At 43.4% G+C, this 21,976-nt stretch overlaps 1 protein-coding gene across 12 annotated transcripts in view; it reads left to right on the top strand.

Moving 5' to 3' along the window:
• The window catches only part of FAM193A (family with sequence similarity 193 member A), a 207,447-nt gene that overhangs the window by 97,614 nt on the left and 87,857 nt on the right, over positions 1–21,976 (top strand). For 9 of the 12 annotated variants that reach the window (XR_005031967.2, XR_005031968.2, XM_036921229.2 and 6 more), the window contains 2 exons: positions 21,042–21,205; positions 21,692–21,859. Coding sequence is in view for 10 of the 12 variants with exons in the window: in XM_036921229.2 (XP_036777124.2) it covers positions 21,042–21,205; positions 21,692–21,859 (332 nt within the window). In the remaining 2 variants the exon portion in view is untranslated. The remainder of the gene's footprint in view (positions 1–21,041; positions 21,206–21,691; positions 21,860–21,976) is intronic. The other 3 variants (XM_057502036.1, XM_036921236.2, XM_036921230.2) reach the window with 1 other exon arrangement.

The raw sequence follows: 21,976 nt of genomic DNA, 5'->3' as shown, positions 1-21,976 counted from the left end.
TTCCTAAGGCTTCCACTATTGGTGATTCTTGTCTGCCTCCAGAGGTGTTCTGTTTTCTGTTTTGTGTATTGAAAGGTGGCATGGCAAACACCACAGTGTCCTGAATTACAGACACCTGCCAGTAAGTTGAGATACGTAGTTCTCCTAGTTTCTTGTCTTTGGGAGAGTAGTCCCTGTGCCATGGTGAGGTGGGGTGCTTGTCTGCGTAGGGTGCCTTACATTCTTTGGGCATCATCTGAGGGCTGCTTATGAGTGTGTCAGGAGCCTGAGTGGGTGCCAGCTGCTTCAGTGAGCTGTATTCCTGTGCTGATCTCACCTGGACACCTTGTGGGAACCTGAGCCTTGCTCCCCCACCTGCTTGGTGAAAGGAGGGGAAACAGCCTCACTCCCCTTACTGACTGCCACACGGCAGCAAGGAGCCACTGGGCCTTCATGACACACTTCCTGCTGATGGAGCCCACAGATCAAGGTTTTTCTGCTTTCTCTGTGCTTACTCTTTTGCCTTCCTGAGTTCTTTTCCATCAGTTTTTATTATTCTGCTCAGATAGGTCCTGGAACACTCTGATCACAGCTCTGATTTTGAAATGTTACTGTATTGGCTCAATTTTAAGTATTATCCAGTTGTCATTGTTTTCACCTGTGAATTGTTTAGATGTATTAGTAAATATCTAAACATACCTCTTGAATTACCCTTAATCATACTGACTTTGAATTTTATGCTCTTATAGTTGGAGACCATTGTCTATATTATGATTCCTTATCAATTAATTATACTACTACAAGGTGTAAGTTTTACTTAAATATTTCATGTGTGCTTGGGGATGTTTTCTCAGGGTTTAGAGGACCCTGTTACACCTGTGAGATCAACCCATTGTTAATTGTGTTCTTAAATCCTTCTGTATTCTTAGCCTATCAATTTCAGAGTAAAATCAGTTAAAATCTCCTGCTGTGCATGTATTATCTGTTCTTTTTTCCTTATAATTATTTCCGGTCTTGCTTTACATGCCTTAAGGCTGTGCTGGGTGGATGCAGTTTAAAATTATTATATCTTGGTGCATTGCTTCTTTTTATTATTTATTGAAGTATAGTTGAAATACAATATTATATTGGTTTCAGGTGTACAACATAGTGACTTGACGGTCACAGACATGTGGCACTCACTCACCATGGAGTGTGGTTCCTTTTATTGCACTGAAACCATCTGCAGTCGCCCCTTTTTCCTAAAGGGTATTTTGCTTGCTCACTGTTTGCATAGTTGCAGGAGCCCTCCTGCCCTACTTTCCTTCCCTTTTCATCTCCTCTTACTGCTGGTCTCTTGGTGTTAGCATGTTTTAGGTGGCCTTGTGCAGTCAGCATAGAGAAGGATCAATTTGGTCTTGCTTCTTAATGGTGAGTCTGCTTCTTAATGGTGAAATCACTCCTTGTCGCTGAACTGTGATTACTTATCTATTTGGGCTTCTTCATGCTACCACGTAGGTCTCATGAGAGGAGCATTGCCCTTAGCTCACACTCCCCTCGGGGGCCCTTCCAGTCCTTCCCCTTCCCCACAGAGCCTGCACTCCTGATGTCCGTGGCTCCATGGTTATGCCACCATGCCCCTATCCTTAGACCCTGTTGTCCAGTTTTCCTGGCGTTTTGAACTTTATAGACATCGTACAGTATGCGTTACTTTGTGTCTGATTTATTTTAACATTATGGTTGAGATTCATAAATGTTGTAATTTCTTCATTTTCATTGCTGTCTACTATTCACCTTTCTAAATATGCTACATGTTTCCGAATTTTTTTGTTACAAATGTTGCTCTTGGACCACACATTTATACATTCTGTTGTATATACATGTAGGGAAGGAATTGCTGAATGGCACAGAATTTATGTAATTAACTGGTTTCAAGTTAAGATCAACAGCATGTATTTTATTATTTTTTAATTACAAGTGTAAAATCACAGTGGTTCAGCAGCCCTCCTCCTCCTCTCCTCCCCTTGGTGACCACTTGTCACTTCTCAGTGTCTGTGGGTCTAAAGCAGCTTTGTTCCTTCACAACTGTGTGTCTTTTAAGAAAACTGTTCTCCAAAACAAAAATAATTTAGTGAGTAGAATACATTATTTTGCAAATCTTAACTTTGGATAATAGAACAGCTAGATTTTCATCTGCTTCTGCCTCCCATCTGTTGTGATAAGTTGTTCTGACTGAAGTATATGAAGAATATATTTTATTAGCTTTTTCAGGTAATTGTGGATATTTTTCTTGGCTCTTAACACCAAACCATGGCAAGTAACAAACAGTTCTTGATGGTTAGTTGCAGTGTCGAACCTGAATTTTTCCTACTCTATTAACTTAAAATCCATTGCCTCCCTTATACTCTGAGTGAATCTGTTACCCATCCATGATTTTTGTTGTTTGTTTGTCAGGTCTTCAGATTTATTCTAACATTATGTTTGAGATTTATTTGTAGCATCACTGATGGTCACTGGTTAGGTAATGGTTTGCTAAGTCAGGCAGATCTTCCTGATACCAAAACCACCCATTATTCCATATAGAAAATTCACAGTTGTTCCTATCACCACAGGATCTCATGAGTAAAGTCTTTAAATGTGGAAACTTTTTCAAGTGGACAGTGATGGGTACAACTTTTCCAAACTTGTAATCTTTTGCCTGAAATCTGATATTTTATGATAGGCTACAAATAGTGTCAGCTCTTCTCCTTGAAGCAATAGGCTCATTTCCTCCTTTTTTGAGAAAATGTCTGACAAATATCCAGGTCTGAATAACCGTAGTTTGGTCTGTTAGACATTCTTTCTAGTAAACCGATGTTGAGTGGACGAAGTGGTCCGTTCAGCTCACTGCGCAAGTGCTTTTCTCAGGACCTTGCAGAAATGCTTTATGCACACTCCCTTCTTCATCACAGACACAGTACTCAAAAGTCGTGTGCTTACAGGTTGAGATTTAACCCAGTTCATGATCTCATCATATCAAGGACATTAAGTGGAACTGGCCTTGTCCTAGAAGCCAAGCGTGTGAAGCGTGTGGCAGTGAGGAACGCCGCAGCCGTGGGCCTGCTCTCTGTGCCAGCCTTTGTTCTCAAGAGGGATCTGCCACTCCTACCCCGATGCCTCTGCACCCGCAGCACAGATGTCAACATTGAAGAAGGCAAATAGCATCTTGGCATTAGTGTGAAAATGTATGAACTAAACTTTATCTTGGGTAATGTATATTAGGAAATAACAGTTCAGTACCATCTATGGTGTCAGGCATCCTCTGGGGGTCTTCAGTAAGGGGGACTCCCCATCTTACTGACATGTGAGACTTCTGGAAATATGCTGAATGCAAGCCCGTCATCAGTTACATGCATTGCACATACCACGTGCCTCTTTTTGCTTCCCTTTTAACTGTTTTAGTGTCTCTTGACAATCACAAATTCATTTCTAATCTAGTCAAATCTCTCAAATTTTTCCTAAGTAGATTTTGCTCTCTTTAGTTCTGTTTATTAATGATTCTTCTCGTCATGAGATCCTAAATGTATTTTTCAGTGTGTGCTTTCTTCTGTCAGCACTGTCCAAAGAAATATGTGAACAAAAAACGCAAGCCACACAGGTAATTTCCAGTTGTTTAGTTGTGACATATCAAAAACCCAAAAGAAATGGGATCATATTTTTTATTTCAATATATTCAAACTATGATTTCAGCCTGTACTCAGTGTAAGAAATACTGATGTTATCTGTTGTTTCATCCTAAATGTCCTGTGTATGCTTTACACTTTCAGCCCATATCACTTAGGACTACTCACATATCAAATGCCTAGTAGTGACATGTGACTAGGGGCTACCATCCTGAAGCATAGTCCTCTGTCTGTGTTGTTTTGCCTTTCATACTTCGATGTACAACCCTCTTGGAACTGATATTAAGTTTTTTATGTTGTGAGGTAAAGGTCAAGTTTAATTTACTTCCATATGGAAATACAGTTTGCTTTAAACAGTCACTGACATAACTGTTCTGCCCCCACTCCCTTGTGTCCCCTACTCTTCAGGACCACCTTTGTTATAAATCAAGTGTCCACATATGTGATCCATGTATTTTGGGCTGTCTCTTCTACTCCACTGGTTGATTTGTCTTTGTGCCAACAGCATGCTCTCTTAATTACTGTAATTTTGTCATAAACCTCATATTCAGAAAGTCCTCTTACCTTGAACTCTTCAAAATTATCTTAGTTATTAGTTATTGCATGTCTGTATATTGAAAATTATCTTGTCAATTAAAAAAATCTTACTGAGAATTGACTGGGATTGCATTGACTCTATATAATCAGCAGGAGAATTAACTTTTTTCTAATACTGAGTCTTTTAATCCCGTAAGCATGGAATTCTTCTCCATTTATAAGTGTTTCATATTTTTCTGATACACTTTGCATTTGTTTTTAAAAAAAGATTTGCTCATAGGTATTTCACTTTTATTTATGCTATTTTAGGTGATTTTTTTTACATTTTTCCTTCTCTAAATTTACTGGTATAGATCTAATTGACTTCTCTTTCTAAGCTGTTAATTGGATGTTGCAAGACCTCTATTTGATTATGAGTCAAACAGGTCTTTGACCTTACTTGTGTCAAGTGGATTCCCAAAATTTTTTTCAGTAGTTGTAATTTCAAGTTATAGTCTCAGATGTCCTTTGTACAGACATATCTTGGAGATAGTGTGAGGTTGGATCCAGACACAATAATAAAATAAATATTGCAATAAAGCGAGTCAAATGAGTGTTTTTTGTTTCCCAGTGCCTATCATATAAAAGTTAGGTCTACCTATATTGTAGTCTATTAAGTGTGTAATAATCATTATGTCTAAAAGAACAATGTACATACCTTAAGTAGAAAACTACTTCATTGCTAAAAAATGCTAACCATCATCTGAGCTTTCATTGAATTACCATATTTCTGCTGGTGGCGGGTCCTGCCTCAGTGTTGCTGATGGCTGCTGCTGATTAAGGTGCTGGTTGCTGAGGTGGGGGTGGCTGTGGCTGTTTCTTAATATACGACAACTACGAGATTTGCTGCATTGGTTGGCTCTTCCTTTTACCATATTTCTTCATAGGATGATGCTGTTCAGTAGCATTTTGCCTACAGTAGAACTTTCAAAATTGGAGTCAGTCCTCTCAAACCCTGCCACTGGTTTATTGGCCAAGTTCCTGTAATACTCTACATCCTTTGTTGTCATTTCAACAGTCCTCACAGCATTTCACCAGTAGATTCCTTCTCAAGAGACCACTTTCTTTTACTCACCCATAAAAGTGGCTCCGCAGGTGTTTAGGTTTTACTGTAAGAGGCATCAGTGCAGTCCCATCTTCAGGACCTACTTCTAATTCCAGTTCTCTTGCTGTTTCCACCACATCTGCAGTGGCTTCCTCCACTGACGTCTTGAACCCCTCGAAGTCACCATGAGGGTTGGAATCAACCTCTTCCAAACTCCTGTTCATGTTGAGATTCTCACCTCTTCCCATGGATCACAAATGTTCTTAGCAGCGTCTAGAACGGTGAATCCTTTCCAGAAGGTTTTCAGTTTACTTTGCCCAGATCATCAGAGGAATCACCGTCCAAGGCAGCTGTAGCCTGACGATACGCATTTCTTAAAATAATAAGACTTGAAAGCTGAAGTGACTCCTCAGCCCACGGGCTGCGGAATGGATTCTGTCAGCAGGCATGGAAACAACATTGATCTCGTGTACATCTCGGTCAGAGCTCTAGGGTGACCAGGTGCACTGCTGATGAGCAGTTGTAGTTTGAAAGGAATTTTTTTCCTGAGCAGTGGGTCTCAACAGTGGGCTTAAAATATTCAGTAAGTCATGTGAACAGACGTGCTGTCCCCCAGGCTTCGTTGTTCTGTTTATAGAGTGCGGGCCGAGTACATTAAGCATGATTCTTAAGGGCCCCAGGGTTTTTGCAATGGCTTCAACCTAAAGCCGCCAGCTGCATTAGCCCCTAACAGGAGAGTCAGCCTGTCCTTGGGAGCTCTGAAGCCAGGGACTGACTTCCCCTCTCCGGCTGTGAAAGTCCTGGGCGGATTCTTCCTCCAGCTGAAGGCTGTTGGATCCACGTGAGCATGTGCTTGCTGTTCAGTGTAGCCGCCACCTGCATTAATGATCTCAGCTGGACTCCTGCGTGACCTGCTGCAGCTTCTGCGTCAGCTCTTGCTGCCTCACCTGCACTTTTCTGTCATGGAGACGGTTTTGTTCCTCAAGCCTCATGAACCAGCCTCTGCCAGCTTCTGGTTTTCTTCTGTGGTTTCCTCACTTCTCTGAGCCTTCACAGTATTGGAGGGAGTTAGGGCCTTGCCCTGGGTGAGGCTTTGGCTTCAGGGACTGTGTGGCCAGCTTGATCTACGCAGACCACGCTCATGTCCTCCAGATCAGCGATAAGGCTGCTCTCCTATCATTCATGTGGTCGCCGAGGAGCACTCTCAACATCCCTCAAGGACTTTTCTTTTGCATGCACAACCTGGCGAACTGTTTGGTGCCGGAGGCCCAGCGTCCAGCCCGTCTTGGCTTCTGAGATGCCTCCTCACTCAGCTTGATCATTTCTGGCTTTTGATTTAACGTGAGAGACGTGTGGCTCCTCCTTTCACTGGGACACTGAGAGGCCTCTGCGGGGTTATTGACTGGCCCAGTTTCAGTGTTGCTGTGTAGGGAGGAGGGAGGCCTGAGGAGAGGGACAGAGATGGGAATGGCTGGTGGGTGGAGCAGTCAGAACACACGCATTTATCGATTAAGTTCTCCGTCTTAGGTGCGTGTGGATCTGGTGACATCAGCAGTCGCTGGTCACAGTACCAGAGCAAATGTGATGTGACACAGAGACGTGGAATGAACAAATGCTTTTGGAAAAATGGTGCCGATATGCTTGCTGGATGTGGGGTTGCCACAAACCTTATCTTTGTGAAAGACACATTATCTGCAAATGGAGCTCAGGGAAGCGAAGCTTAGTGAGACAGGGAGTGCGTGTGTTGCAAAGTGATCACCACAGTGTGTCTAGTTACCATCCTCCATACGTTGTTACAGAAAAGCGGTTTTTCTTATATAAGGACTTTTGAGGTGTACTCTATTTGCAACTTTCACATATGTAATACAGTATTATTACCTGTGGTCACCATGCTGTATATTACCTCCCCATGATTGACTTACTTTATACCTGGGAGTTAGTATCTTTTGATTCCCATTTTATTGGTTATTAGCTTAATTCTGTTGTAATCAGAAAACATACTTTATATGATTTAATTTTTAAAAATTTGTTGACATTTGTTTTATGGCCAGTCTTGGTTAATATCTCATGTTCATTTGAAAGCATCTGATTCTGCATTGGGAAGAGTTTAGTGTGGCTCATAGGTCACATTGGTTGGTTGTGATGTTCACATTTTCTGTATCCTTTCTGATGTTTTTATCTAGTTCAGTTACAGAGAGAAGTTTTGAAATTTACAAATGTAATTGTAGATTTGTATATGTCTCCTTTTAATTCCTGCTTCATGTATTTTGAGTTCCCTTACTGGAGTGCTTACCATAACATTTTGCATCGTTAACTGCTTCTAATTGAATCAGTCCCATATGTTTTCATCATCATGTCCTTCATTTGCTGCTGAGACACCTTGTTCTGCAGCCGACTTTCTGCTATTAAGAGAGCCACTCAGCCGTTTTTGGTTAGTGTTTGCCTGGAATGTGTCTCCCAGCCTTTGCTTTTTATTTTTATTTTTTCCTACTCTTTCTTCTTTTTATCTTATTTTATTGTATTATTTTTATTTTGGTACCATTAATCTACAATTACATGAGCAACATTGTGGTTACTAGACTCCCCCCATTACCAAGTCCCCCCCACATACCCCATTACAGTCACTGTCCATCAGCGTAGTAAGATGCTATAGAATCACTTGTCTTCTTGTGCTGTACTGCACCCCCTCATTATGTGTGCTAATCCTAATGCCCCTTAATCCCCTTATCCCTCCCTTTCCACCCACCCTCCCTAGTCCTTGGAAGTTCTTCCCTCCCCAGTCCTTCAGTTCCTTCAGTTTTTGCTTTGTTCTTATACTCCACAGATGAGTGAAATCATTTGGTATTTGTCTTTCTTCACCTGGCTTTTTTCACTGAGCATAATACCCTCTAGCTCCTTCCATGTTGTTGCAAATGGTAGGATTTGTTTTCTTCTTATGGCTGAATAATATTCCATTGTGTATATGTACCACATTTTCTTTATCCATTCATCTACTGATGGACACTTAGTTTGCTTCCATTTCTTGGCTATTGTAAATAGTGCTGCAATAAACATAGGGGTGCATCTGTCTTTTTCAAACTGGGCTGCTGCATTCTTAGGGTAAATTCCTAGAGTGGAATTCCTGGGTCAAATGGTATTTCTATTTTTAGTTCTTTGAGGAACCTCCATACTGCTTTCCACAATGGTTGGAATATTTTACATTCCCACCAGCAGTGTAGGAGGGTTCCCCTTTCTCCACATCCTCACCAGCATTTGTTGTTCTTAGTCTTTTTAATGCTGGCCATCCTAACCTGTGTGAGGTGATATCTCATTGTGGTTTTAATTTGCATTTCCCTGATAATTAGTGATGTGGAGCATCTTTTCATATGCCTGTTGGCCATCTGAATTTCTTCTTTGGAGAACTGTCTGTTCATATCCTCTGCCCATTTTTTAATAGGCTTATTTGCTTTTGGGTTTTGAAGCATGTGAGTTCTTTGTATATTTTGGATGTTAACTCCTTGTCAGATATGTTTACAAATATATTCTCCCATACTGTAGGATGCTTCCAGCCTTTGTTTTTAACATACCTGTGTCTTTGTAATCTCTTGTAGAAAGCATGGGGGCTCTTGATTTTTAATGCAGTCTGACCAGGCTCTTCTAATAATTGGCACATTTAACTGTTTCCATTTAATGTAACTATTGATATGTTTGGGTTTAAATTCCATCTTGCTTTTTTTTCTCCCTGTTTTCCTGTCTGCTGTCAGGTACTCTTTGCTGCTTCTCCTTCTTTTCTTTAGGACTGAAGGGTGTTGTTATGATTCTATTTTACCTCCTCTTGGCTTATTACCTATATCACTTTGTTCCATAATTTTTGTGGTTCTAGAGTTTGCAACATGCCCCATGTAGTATTCTTTAAAGCTGTTGGACGTGGACGGAACATAAGTATATGTCTTCAAGTTCTCAGCCTCTGCTTTCAAAGAATACCATCTCTTTAACATGTAGTTTAAGAACTTCGCAACATTACACTCTGCTCCACCATTTTTGTGCTGGCACGGTCACATATTTTTCTCATGTATATTATAAACTTTACAATACATTTTTCTTATTTTTGCTTTAAACAGTTCATTATCTTTTTGAAAACCTGAAAAGTGAGAGAAGAGTCTTTGGCCCACATCTCTGTTGCAGTTTCACTCTGATGGGCCTTGGCATGGATTGCTTGTTCTGTGTGTATTTGTGCTTGGGATTAAATGGGCTTTTAAGATATTTCATTTTACAGTTTCATCAAATTTGGAAGATTTTCTGCTATTTCGTCATCTAGACAATTACCTGTAAGACGTCTTGGTTTTGTCTCACAAATGATCCTGCTCATGCTGCTCATCCTGCTTACTGGGCTGTGTATGGGGTTATTTTTATTGCTTTAGGTTTATGGATACTCTGCTGTGACTCATCTACTTTTAAGTCTCTCCAGTGTTTTTTTCCTTTTTTTTTTTTTTTTTTTTTTTTTTAATAATTATTTTTTATTGAAGGGTAGTTGACACACAGTATTACATTACATGAGTTTCAAGTGTACAACACAGTGGTAGAACATTTATATACATAATTCTAGGTTCCAGCTATCACCCTACCAGGCTGTTACAATATCTTGACTATATTCCTTATGCTATACATTACATCCCGGTTACTAATTTATTTTACCATTGGAAGTGTGTACTTTTTTTTTTTTTTTTTTTTTTGTGAGGGCATCTCTCATATTTATTGATCAAATGGTTGTTAACGACAATAAAATTCTGTATAGGGGAGTCAATGCTCAATGCACAATCATTATTCCACCCCAAGCCTAATTTTTGTCAGTCTCCAATCTTCTGAGGCATAACAAACAAGTTTTTACATGTAGAACAAATTCTTACATAATGAATAAGTTACATAGTGAACAGTACAAGGGCAGTCATCACAGAAACTTTCGGTTTTGCTCATGCATTATGAACTATAAACAGTCAGTTCAAATATGAATACTCATTTGGTTTTTATACTTGATTTATATGTGGATACCACATTTCTCTCTTTATTATTATTATTTTTAATAAAATGCTGAAGTGGTAGGTAGATACAAGATAAAGGTAGAAAACATAGTTTAGTGTTGTAAGAGAGCACATGTAGATGATCAGGTGTGTGCCTGTAGACTATGTGTTAATCCAAGCTAGACCAGGGCAATAAAACATCCACGTATGCAGAAGATTTCTCTCAGAACGGGGGGGTGAGGTTCTAAGCCTCACCTCTGTTGATCCCCAATTTCTCACCTGATGGCCCCCCTGCGACTGTGCCTGTCTTAGGTTGTTCCTCCCTTGAGGAATCTTACCCGTCTCTGGCTAACCAGTCATCTTCCGGGGCCATACAGGGAAATGTGAAGTTGGTAAGTGAGAGAGAAGCCTTATTGTTTGAAAAAGTTAGCTTTTTACTTCTTTGCATATTTATGCCCTGTGGCTTCTATGCCCAGCATTTGTCTTGAGGTATCTTTACCACTTGGAAGAATTATGATACTCGGTAAATTTGATATGAGGCACGAATTCTATTTAAGGGTTGTAATTAGGAAGGAAGAAGAAAAGCTATAGAAGTAGCAGGCGGCAGAAAACATGGGAAGATTGATTATTTCTTTGATATATCTTCTTGTAGAGTAACTTCAGCATGTATAGGTTTTAAGCTACTACTTAAATTGCACACACACATTAACATAATAGGAGTATAGTTACATAACCAAAGCATATCTGTAATTACCAGCCATCTGCAGTGAAACCAAGAAAACCAGTTAGGCACCTTAGGCATTTGTGAAAACTTATCTATGATATGGTGGATATTGTCCAAATGAACTTGAACAGTCTGAGAGAAATCAGACAAATTAAAACAACCCATTCCTGGGGACTGTTCACATGCCATATGTTCTTTTAACAATAAATAGTTTGTAGTTGTAAGACTTTGGAGCGCTACAATTTGCACTTCTCCAAATTCTTGGTTGAGTTCCAACAGTATAGATCCAGTCCAATTTTGTTGTTTTACTGTATGCACAGGCCAGCTTAGATATCTCCTTCCTCATTCCCATGGCAGGTCCAGGAACTGGTGGGATGAGTGCATCTACAGCTGTAGCAGTGCGTGGATCTTTGTTGGGGTTTTTTGATGATCATCTTCTGGCATGAGTCTTCCAGAGGGTGCAGATGTTGGAAGTTCTTTTTCATATCGTATCTTAGTTCATTTTCGGGGTAGCCCAATTAGGCTTTGATCCTCTGTATAAACACAAACAGACCCTTTGCCTACACTTTTATATGCCCTTTATACCCTTGTGTAGAACTCGTTGGAGGTTACCACACAGGAACTGCCCTTTTTTTTTTTTTTTTTTTGCTATCACTAATCTACACTTACATGACGAATATTATGTTTACTAGGCTCTCCCCTATACCAGGTCTCCCCTATAAACCCCTTTACAGTCACTGTCCATCAGCATAGCAAAATGTTGTAGAATCACTACTTGCCTTCTCTGTGTTGTACAGCCCTCCCTTTTCTCCTACCCCCCCATGCATGTTAATCTTAATACCCCCCTACTTCTCCCCCCCTTATCCCTCCCTACCCACCCATCCTCCCCAGTCCCTTTCCCTTTGGTACCTGTTAGTCCATTCTTGAGTTCTGTGATTCTGCTGCTGTTTTGTTCCTTCAGTTTTTCCTTTGTTCTTATATTCCACAGATAAGTGAAATCATTTGGTATTTCTCTTTCTCCGCTTGGCTTGTTTCACTGAGCATAATACCCTCCAGCTCCATCCATGTTGCTGCAAATGATTGGATTTGCCCTTTTCTTATAGCTGAGTAGTATTCCATTGTGTATATGTACCACATCTTCTTTATCCATTCATCTATTGATGGACATTTAGGTTGCTTCCAATTCTTGGCTATTGTAAATAGTGCTGCAATAAACATAGGGGTGCATCTGTCTTTCTCAAACTTGATTGCTGCATTCTTAGGGTAAATTCCTAGGAGTGGAATTCCTGGGTCAAATGGTAAGTCTGTTTTGAGCATTTTGATGTACCTCCATACTGCTTTCCACAATGGTTGAACTAACTTACATTCCCACCAGCAGTGTAGGAGGGTTCCCCTTTCTCCACAGCCTCGCCAACATTTGTTGTTGTTTGTCTTTTGGATGGCAGCCATCCTTACTGGTGTGAAGTGATACCTCATTGTAGTTTTAATTTGCATTTCTCTGATAATTAGCGATGTGGAGCATCTTTTCATGTGTCTGTTGGCCATCTGTATTTCTTTTTTGGAGAACTGTCTGTTCAGTTCCTCTGCCCATTTTTTAATTGGGTTATTTGTTTTTTGTTTGTTGAGGCGTGAGAGCTCCTTATATATTCTGGACGTCAAGCCTTTATCGGATGTGTCATTTTCAAATATATTCTCCCATACTGTAGGGATCCTTCTTGTTCTATTGATGGTGTCTTTTGCTGTACAGAAGCTTTTCAGCTTAATATAGTCCCACTTACTCATTTTTGCTGTTGTTTTCCTTGCCCGGGGAGATATGTTCAAGAAGAGGTCACTCATGTTTATGTCTAAGAGGTTTTCGCCTATGTTTTCTTCCAGGAGTTTAATGGTTTCATGGCTTACATTCAGGTCTTTGATCCATTTTGAGTTTACTTTTGTATATGGGGTTAGACAATGGTCCAGTTTCATTCTCCTACATGTAGCTGTCCAGTTTTGCCAGCACCACCTGTTGAAGAGACTGTCATTTCGCCATTGTATGTCCATGGCTCCTTTATCAAATATTAATTGACCATATATGTCTGGGTTAATGTCTGGATTCTCTAGTCTGTTCCATTGGTCTGTGGCTCTGCTCTTGTGCCAGTACCAAATTGTCTTGATTACTATGGCTTTATAGTAGAGCTTGAAGTTGGGGAGTGAGATCCCCCCTACTTTATTCTTCTTTCTCAGGATTGCTTTGGCTATTCGGGGTCTTTGGTGTTTCCATATGAATTTTTGAATTATTTGTTCCAGTTCATTGAAGAATGTTGCTGGTAGTTTCATAGGGATTGCATCAAATCTGTATATTGCTTTGGGCAGGATGGCCATTTTAACGATATTAATTCTTCCTAGCCACGAGCATGGGATGAGTTTCCATCTGTTAGTGTCCCCTTTAATTTCTCTTAAGAGTGACTTGTAGTTTTCAGAGTATAAGTCTTTCACTTCTTTGGTTAGGTTTATTCCTAGGTATTTTATTTTTTTTGATGCAATTGTGAATGGAGTTGTTTTCCTGATTTCTCTCTCTGTTGGTTCATTGTTAGTATATAGGAAAGCCACAGATTTCTGTGTGTTGATTTTGTATCCTGCAACTTTGCTGTATTCCGATATCAGTTCTAGTAGTTTTGGGGTGGAGTCTTTAGGGTTTTTTATGTACAGTATCATGTCATCTGCAAATAGTGACAGTTTAACTTCTTCTTTACCAATCTGGATTCCTTGTATTTCTTTATTTTGTCTGATTGCCGTGGCTAGGACCTCCAGTACTATGTTAAATAACAGTGGGGAGAGTGGGCATCCCTGTCTAGTTCCCGATCTCAGAGGAAATGCTTTCAGCTTCTCGCTGTTCAATATAATGTTGGCTGTGGGTTTATCATAGATGGCCTTTATTATGTTGAGGTACTTGCCCTCTATTCCCATTTTGCTGAGAGTTTTTAACATGAATGGATGTTGAACTTTGTCAAATGCTTTTTCAGCATCTATTGAGATGATCATGTGGTTTTTGTCTTTCTTTTTGTTGATGTGGTGGATGATGTTGATGGACTTTCGAATGTTGTACCATCCTTGCATCCCTGGAATGAATCCCACTTGGTCATGGTGTATGATCCTTTTGATGTATTTTTGAATTCGGTTTGCTAATATTTTGTTGAGTATTTTTGCATCTACGTTCATCAGGGATATTGGTCTGTAGTTTTCTTTTTTGGTGGGGTCTTTGCCTGGTTTTGGTATTAGGGTGATGTTAGCTTCATAGAATGAGTTTGGGAGTATCCCCTCCTCTTCTATTTCTTGGAAAACTTTAAGGAGAATGGGTATTATGTCTTCCCTGTATGTTTGATAAAATTCCGAGGTAAATCCATCTGGCCCGGGGGTTTTGTTCTTTGGTAGTTTTTTGATTACCTCTTCAATTTCATTGCTGGTAATTGGTCTGTTTAGATTTTCTGTTTCTTCCTGGGTCAATCTTGGAAGGTTATATTTTTCTAGGAAGTTGTCCATTTCTCCTAGGTTTCCCAGCTTGTTAGCATATAGGTTTTCATAGTATTCTCCAATAATTCTTTGCATTTCCGTGGGGTCCGTCGTGATTTTTCCTTTCTCGTTTCTGATACTGTTGATTTGTGTTGACTCTCTTTTCTTCTTAATAAGTCTGGCTAGAGGCTTATCTATTTTGTTTATTTTCTCGAAGAACCAGCTCTTGGTTTCATTGATTTTTGCTATTGTTTTATTCTTCTCAATTTTATTTATTTCTTCTCTGATCTTTATTATGTCCCTCCTTCTGCTGACCTTAGGCCTCATCTGTTCTTCTTTTTCCAATTTCGATAATTGTGACATTAGACCATTCATTTGGGATTGCTCTTCCTTTTTTAAATATGCTTGGATTGCTATATACTTTCCTCTTAAGACTGCTTTTGCTGCGTCCCACAGAAGTTGGGGCTTAGTGTTGTTGTTGTCATTTGTTTCCATATATTGCTGGATCTCCATTTTGATTTGGTCATTGATCCATTGATTATTTAGGAGCGTGTTGTTAAGCCTCCATGTGTTTGTGAGCCTCTTTGCTTTCTTTGTACAGTTTATTTCTAGTTTTATGCCTTTGTGGTCTGAAAAGTTGGTTGGTAGGATTTCAATCTTTTGGAATTTTCTGAGGCTCTTTTTGTGGCCTAGTATGTGGTCTATTCTGGAGAATGTTCCATGTGCACTTGAGAAGAATGTATATCCCGCTGCTTTTGGATGTAGAGTTCTATAGATGTCTATTAGGTCCATCTGCTCTACTGTGTTGTTCAGTGCTTCCGTGTCCTTACTTATTTTCTGCCCAGTGGATCTATCCTTTGGGGTGAGTGGTGTGTTGAAGTCTCCTAGAATGAATGCATTGCAGTCTATATCCCCCTTTAGTTCTGTTAGTATTTGTTTCACATATGCTGGTGCTCCTGTGTTGGGTGCATATATATTTAGAATGGTTATATCCTCTTGTTTGACTGAGCCCTTTATCATTATGTAGTGTCCTTCTTTATCTCTTGTTACTTTCTTTGTTTTGAAGTCTATTTTGTCTGATATTAGTACTGCAACCCCTGCTTTCTTCTCACTGTTGTTTGCTTGAAATATGTTTTTCCATCCCTTGACTTTTAGTCTGTACATGTCTTTGGGTTTGAGGTGAGTTTCTTGTAAGCAGCATATAGATGGGTCTTGCTTTTTTATCCATTCTGTTACTCTGTGTCTTTTGATTGGTGCATTCAACCCATTAACATTTAGGGTGACTATTGAAAGATATGTACTTATTGCCATTGCAGGCTTTAAATTCGTGGTTACCAAAGGTTCAAGGTTAGCCTCTTTAGTATCTTACTGCCTAACTTAGCTCGCTTATTGAGCTGTTATATACACTGTCTGGAGATTCTTTTCTTCTCTCCCTTCTTGTTCCTCCTCCTCGATTCTTCATATGTTGGGTGTTTTGTGCTGTGCTCCTTCTAGGAGTGCTCCCATCTAGAGCAGTCCCTGTAAGATGTTCTGTAGAGGTGGTTTGTGGAAAGCAAATTCCCTCAGCTTTTGTTTGTCTGGGAATTGTTTAATCCCACCGTCATATTTGAATGATAGTCGTGCTGGATACAGTATCCTTGGTTCAAGGCCCTTCTGTTTCATTGTATTAAATATATCATGCCATTCTCTTCTGGCCTGTAGGGTTTCTGTTGAGAAATCTGACGTTAGCCTGATGGGTTTTCCTTTATAGGTGACCTTTTTCTCTCTAGCTGCCTTTAACACTCTTTCCTTGTCCTTGATCTTTGCCATTTTAATTATTATGTGTCTTGGTGTTGCCCTTCTTGGATCCTTTCTGTTGGGGGTTCTGTGTATTTCCGTGGTCTGTTTGATTACTTCCTCCCCCAGTGTGGGGAAGTTTTCAGCAATTATTTCTTCTAAGATACTTTCCATCTCTTTGCCTCTCTCTTCTTCTTCTGGGACCCCTATAATACGGATATTGCTCCTTTTAGATTGGTCACACAGTTCTCTTAATATTGTTTCATTCCTGGAGATCCTTTTGTCTCTCTCTATGTCAGCTTCCATGCGTTCCTGTTCTCTGATTTCAATTCCATCAATGGCCTCTTGCATTCTATCCATTCTGCTTATAAACCCTTCCAGAGTTTGTTTCATTTCTGCGATCTCCTTTCTGGCATCTGTGATCTCTTTCCGGACTTCATCCCATTTCTCTTGCGTATTTCTCTGCATCTCTGTCAGCATGTTTATGATTCTTATTTTGAATTCTTTGTCAGGAAGACTGGTTAGGTCTGTCTCCTTCTCTGGTGTTGTCTCTATGATCTTTGTCTGCCTGTAGCTTTGCCTTTTCATGGTGATAGGAATAGTCTGCAGAGCTGGGACGAGTGACGGCTGGAAGGACTTCCTTTCTTGTTGGTTTGTGGCCCTCCTCTCCTGGGAGAACAGCGGCCTCTAGTGGCTTGTGCTGCGCAGCTGCGCGCAGACAGGGTTTCTGCTTCCTGCCTGGCTGCTATGGAGTTAATCTCCGCTGTTGCTGTGGGCGTGGCCTGGCTCGGGCAGCTGCTCCAAAATGGTGGAGTCGCGTTGGAGCAGGAGCTGCTGGGAGGCTATTTATCTCCGTAAGGGGCCTCCCTGCTCCCTGCAGCCCAGGGGTTAGGGTGCCCAGAGGTCCCGGATTCCCTACCTCTGGATTAAGTGTCCCGCCCTGCCCCTTTAAGACTTCCAAAAAGCACCCGCCAAAACAAAACAACGACCACAAAAAAAAACAAGAAAAAAAATTTTTTTAATTAAAAAAAAAAAAAAAATTTTTATTTAAAAAAAAAAAAAAGGTGGTCGTTCGTTTTTCTTTATTCTCCGGTGCCAGCCTCAGGCCTCTGCTCACCGGTCTTTCTGCCCTGTTTCCCTAATATTGGGGTCCCTGTCCCTTTAAGACTTCCAAACAGCGCTCGCCAAAACAAAGCAGCAAAAAAGCAAAAAAAAAAAAAAAAAAATGGTCGCGCGCTTTTCTTATGTCCTCCAGCGCCAGGCCTCCAGTGCCTGCTCACTGTTCTTGCTGCCCTGTTTTCCCAGTATCGAGGGCCCTGCACTCTGGCCCGGATGGCTGGGGCTGGGTGTTCGGCAGCCCTGGGCTCCGTCTCCCTCCCGCTCTGCCTGCTCTTCTCCCGCCGGGAGCTGGGGGGAGGGGCGCTCGGCTCCCGCGGGACCGGGGCTTGTATCTCACCCCCTTCGCGAGGCGCTGGGTTCTCTCAGGTGCGGATGTGGTCTGGATATTGTCCTGTGTCCTCTGGTCTTTATTCTAGGAAGGGTTGTCTTTGTTATATTTTCATAGATATATGTTGTTTTGGGAGGAGATTTCCGCTGCTCTACTCACGCCGCCATCTTCCGCCCCCCTCCGTTTTTTTCCTTTTACGATATTTTATTTTTCTTTCCTAGAAGTTCCATTTGCTTATTTTTTACATCTTCAGTCTCTCTCCTAGTGTTTGTTTTCCTATACTTTTTTGAACATATGGCGCTTATCTGTGATTGCCAGTTTCAGATTCTTGTCTGTGGGTTGTATCATTTGTTCCTTTGGGGTCTCTTTCTGTTGATGAGTTTAATTTTCGTGTCTCGGTTCTGTCCCTGGATTGTGGATGTGGGACATGTTGCATACTCGAGTCCTCAATTTTTTGTTGTATTCTTTAAAACTGACGTGGATGGAACATAACTGAAGTTGAGTCTGTGTAAAATGAGTACCGTAAGGGCACATGTTTAAGGGTGTACTTCACAGTCAGCATGGACTCTAGTTTAACAGGCCTTGTTACAGGAACCCTTAGCTCCCAGGTTCTTGGCTGTGTCCTGTGTGTCAAGTAGCAGCATTGGTGCTAGTGTGCTGCTGTGAACAGGTGGGAGGGGGTCCTGCTCTTGTGGAACTGACCTTCTACTGATGAAGACAGGCGAAAAAACAAAGAAATGAGAACACCCAGATTTCAAATAGTGGTTTGTGAAATAAGAGCTTAACTGGGGTAGTGAAGGTCTAGAGATGGATACCTGCACCACTGATTTGAACGGGGACAGTTTAACACGAAGGATAATTAGTAACTGGAGATCAAACCCCTCTGGTTGGTTAAGGGCACTGAAGAATACAGGCATGTAGGTCCAGGGAGGACTCCAGGAAGGACACACTTGAGACCCTTCCTTGGAGAGGGTGTGCTTGGGATCCTCTGCATAGCAGGCTGCTGAACAGCAGCAGGCCAGGCTGGGGCTCACTGGACAGAGTGCAGCACTCAGCCCCCACCTGCCTGTCTGTCGGTGGACCCAGAGGGAGACCCCTTCTTCTGTGACCCTCCAGCACCCTCTGCTGGCAGGGTCAAGCACCCCACCACTGGTGAAGGGCTGGGCATCGTTAGTGGGCTCCCTCAGCACAGCAGGGCCAGGAAGGGTGGTTTTGGAGCCATGAGACAAAAAAGTGAAAACTGCTCCACCAGCTGCCACCACCCCCCATCCCCCAACCCCCGATAGGTGACCCTTTGGCTGAGGTGTGACTGATAGAGGATCCTGTGTGGGTCCGAAGCCTGTAAAGCTTGAGTGGGCACTCCCAGCAAAGAAAACAAGTGCAGTGGAGTGAGAAGTTTGTCCTGGAACCCGGGGAAACTGGAAACCGATCCAGAGTTCGTTCTTCAGGGGTGCAGAATTCTGGCTTTGTGCATGGAGTGGCGTGTCTCACACACTTTAAACACACTCTCTGGCTGCTGCTTGGAGAGCAATCACGAGTGGGTGAGATGGAAATAGGGGGACTGGCAGGGGGCCACCCTGTGGCCCAGACAAGGAGTCATGGTGGCTTTGACCACTTACAGCTGGAATGGGGCCCAGAGGGATGGAGGAGGACAGGGGGCTCTCTTCCACAAAGGGTGCTGACCCGCTGCGGCCGGGACCCACCTTGGCTGCCCACTGCCTTCAAACCCACCTGCCTGACCGCCTTTCCCCACCCATCGCCTTCCTGGGCCCTTTTGGTATTAGTTTTCTTATCTTCAGGTGTTCAAATCCAGTTACAGGAAAACCCAACTGTGTCATCTCCTTCGAGCTTCTTCCCTCAGCTTTAGTGGGTGACATCAGAAATTGCCATGGTACCTGCCCTGTCTCCTTGTGTCTTCCCAGATCTTCCTGGGGCACAGGGGGTCCTGGGCAGGAGGACTTGGGGGCCTCCATCCTTTGCCGGACTGTCTGTGGTTCTCTTTGGTGACCAGGGCCCAAGGTCCTAAAAGGTGGCCCACAAGGGTGGCTCTTGCTTATAGGAGGCCCCTCTTTAGGTTTCCCTAGACCTCAGCTGAGACTGTGCACTGGACTGTCCGTAGGAGACTCTCTGTGATACCCCCAACCCCATTCTGCCTCCTGGTGTAATTCCGGGGTCTGCTCACACCACAGAACCTTTTGGATAGGGTTCCTTCATGATGACATATGCCTCACCCACAGAGCTTGCTAGGACCTGGACACCCACATGTGGTGGCCAGCCCATCCCAGATCCATCCACAAAACCAGTCTTCTGCCATCAGACTTTCCAGAGTCAGATATTGGTGTCCCTGTACCCAGGCCCCAAGGGCACACGACAGGCCCTTGGAAGAGTTTTCTCACACTTTGTCCAGGAGCAAACCAGGTGGTCCTACCAGTGTCTGAACAAACCTGAGCCCATGCCCAGCCAGGAAGTGAGGCCCAGGCCCCATCGGGGCGCATGGGATGGCTGCACAGGCTTTCTCCCTGACCTAGGCTAATGGGAGGAGGGACCAGGCCGTTCTCTTTCCACAGGGAATTCCCTGCAAGAGCCTGTCCTGTGACGCTGCCCTTGTCTTCAGGCTACTGGGGGGATCATCGAGGAGCTGGTGGCTCCCTTAATGAGCCCGGGGTGGGGGTGCTAGCCCGTTCCTTCACCATGTGAGAGCCTGCATCTCTAAGGCTGGAGCCCATGTTCCCAGGTGACAGCATCCTTATTAGGTCCTGCCACTGGGGGACAGGGTGCTGGCGTGGGGTAGGGGGATCACGTTCTGAGACAGGAGTACGGTGAGGGGAAAAGGGTTTGTGTGGCCAGGCCTGCCGTGGTGTGTATGCTGTCCGTGTGGCCATCAGAGGACTCTCTTAGGTTTGGCAGGTGCTAGATATATGAGGGTCTGGGGCTGCTTTGCCCTGCCAGCCTTACCCAGAGTGTTCTGTCTCCGGGCTCCTGTTCCCACAGTCAGAGCAGGACGTACAGCTGGTGGGGCCCCACGGGACAGAGGCCTCGGTCCTGGCCTCCGGCTCAGCTCCAAATGACTGTGGGTGTGTCACTTGGAGCTGGTGCCCAGGGTGCTGAGTGTAGAACTGCTCTTTTTTAAAGAATGAAAGAAATTCATTGGCTCCCCTCATGTGCTTATGTATGTATAACCATCCAAAGGTTCAAACAAAATTCTGGGGTGTCAGAAAGAATGTTTCCTATGAAATGCTGATTAAGATATTTTCTTAATAAGTGTCTACATTTTAAACTGTTTCTAAAACGCATTTTTATGAACAGTAGTGACAAATTTGTGCCATGCACATTTGAACATAACTAGTCTGTTGTGTTGTCTTTAAAGCAGAGCCAAGACTTTCTTCTTCACTCCTCTCTTGGTGGGTCCCAGCCAGAGGCAGGCAGCAGCGGGAGGCTGGCTCTTGGCACTCAGACCCTGCCCCAAGCCGGGCTGGGCGGCGCTGCCCCCTCGGACGCAGCATGCGCCTGTGAGGCCTGCAGCGAGCGCAGGTACCGGGTCTGGAGCTGTGGGGGGAGCGGGTGTTTCCCTAAGCGTGAGCCCATCCTGAGAGTGGGACGGGGGCCCTGATCTTGTGAGGAGGAGTCAGCTGCATAAGGTGTGGCCCTCTCCCCTGCCAGGGGCGCTGGCAGGCTGCATCTGCTGGGGCTGGGGCTGGGGCTGGGGTAGAAGCCCAAGCAGGGAGAGCTGCCTGCCACACCCAGGCATGGGGTCATTCCTGCCAAGTGAGGAGGGGCTGAGGCCTCCTGGAGACCACGGTGCAGGAGCTGGGCGCCCAGGCACCTGGGCCGTGCTAGCAGCAGTCCTCCTATCCCCCAGCAGCAGGCGGGAGCACCCTCTGGAGGCTGAGCAGGAGGGTGCCAGGGGAGGGGCAAGCTGGCGCCCTCTTTCCCCTCAGGCCACCGGTGGGGGGTGAGGGACAACGCAGGCTGTTGACTAACCCTGACTTTCTTGCTGCCGTGCCATCCGCCTCATAGAGAGATTGCAGCAGAGCCCGACCGGGAGCCTCAGCAGCTGCAGAACTATTGGTCAGAAGTGCGCTACATGGTCCGTTGCATTTACCGCCAGGCAGGGACCCCACTGGCAGACGACCAGGACCAGAGTCTCGTGCCCGACAAGGAGGGGGTGAAGGAGCTCGTGGATAGGTAATACTGTCCCTGGGTCCATGTCCTTCCCTTATCTGCTTCCAGGGTCCGGCAGAGCGTGGCTGTGCTTGTCAGCGTTGAGGTCATCTTCAGCAGACAGTCCGGCAGGAGCAGGCC

Source organism: Manis pentadactyla, chromosome 5 (assembly GCF_030020395.1).
Source record: "Manis pentadactyla isolate mManPen7 chromosome 5, mManPen7.hap1, whole genome shotgun sequence".
Classification (NCBI taxonomy): domain Eukaryota; kingdom Metazoa; phylum Chordata; class Mammalia; order Pholidota; family Manidae; genus Manis; species Manis pentadactyla.
Note: the sequence above shows the minus strand (reverse complement) of the source record. Positions and strands in the feature narration are given on the sequence as shown.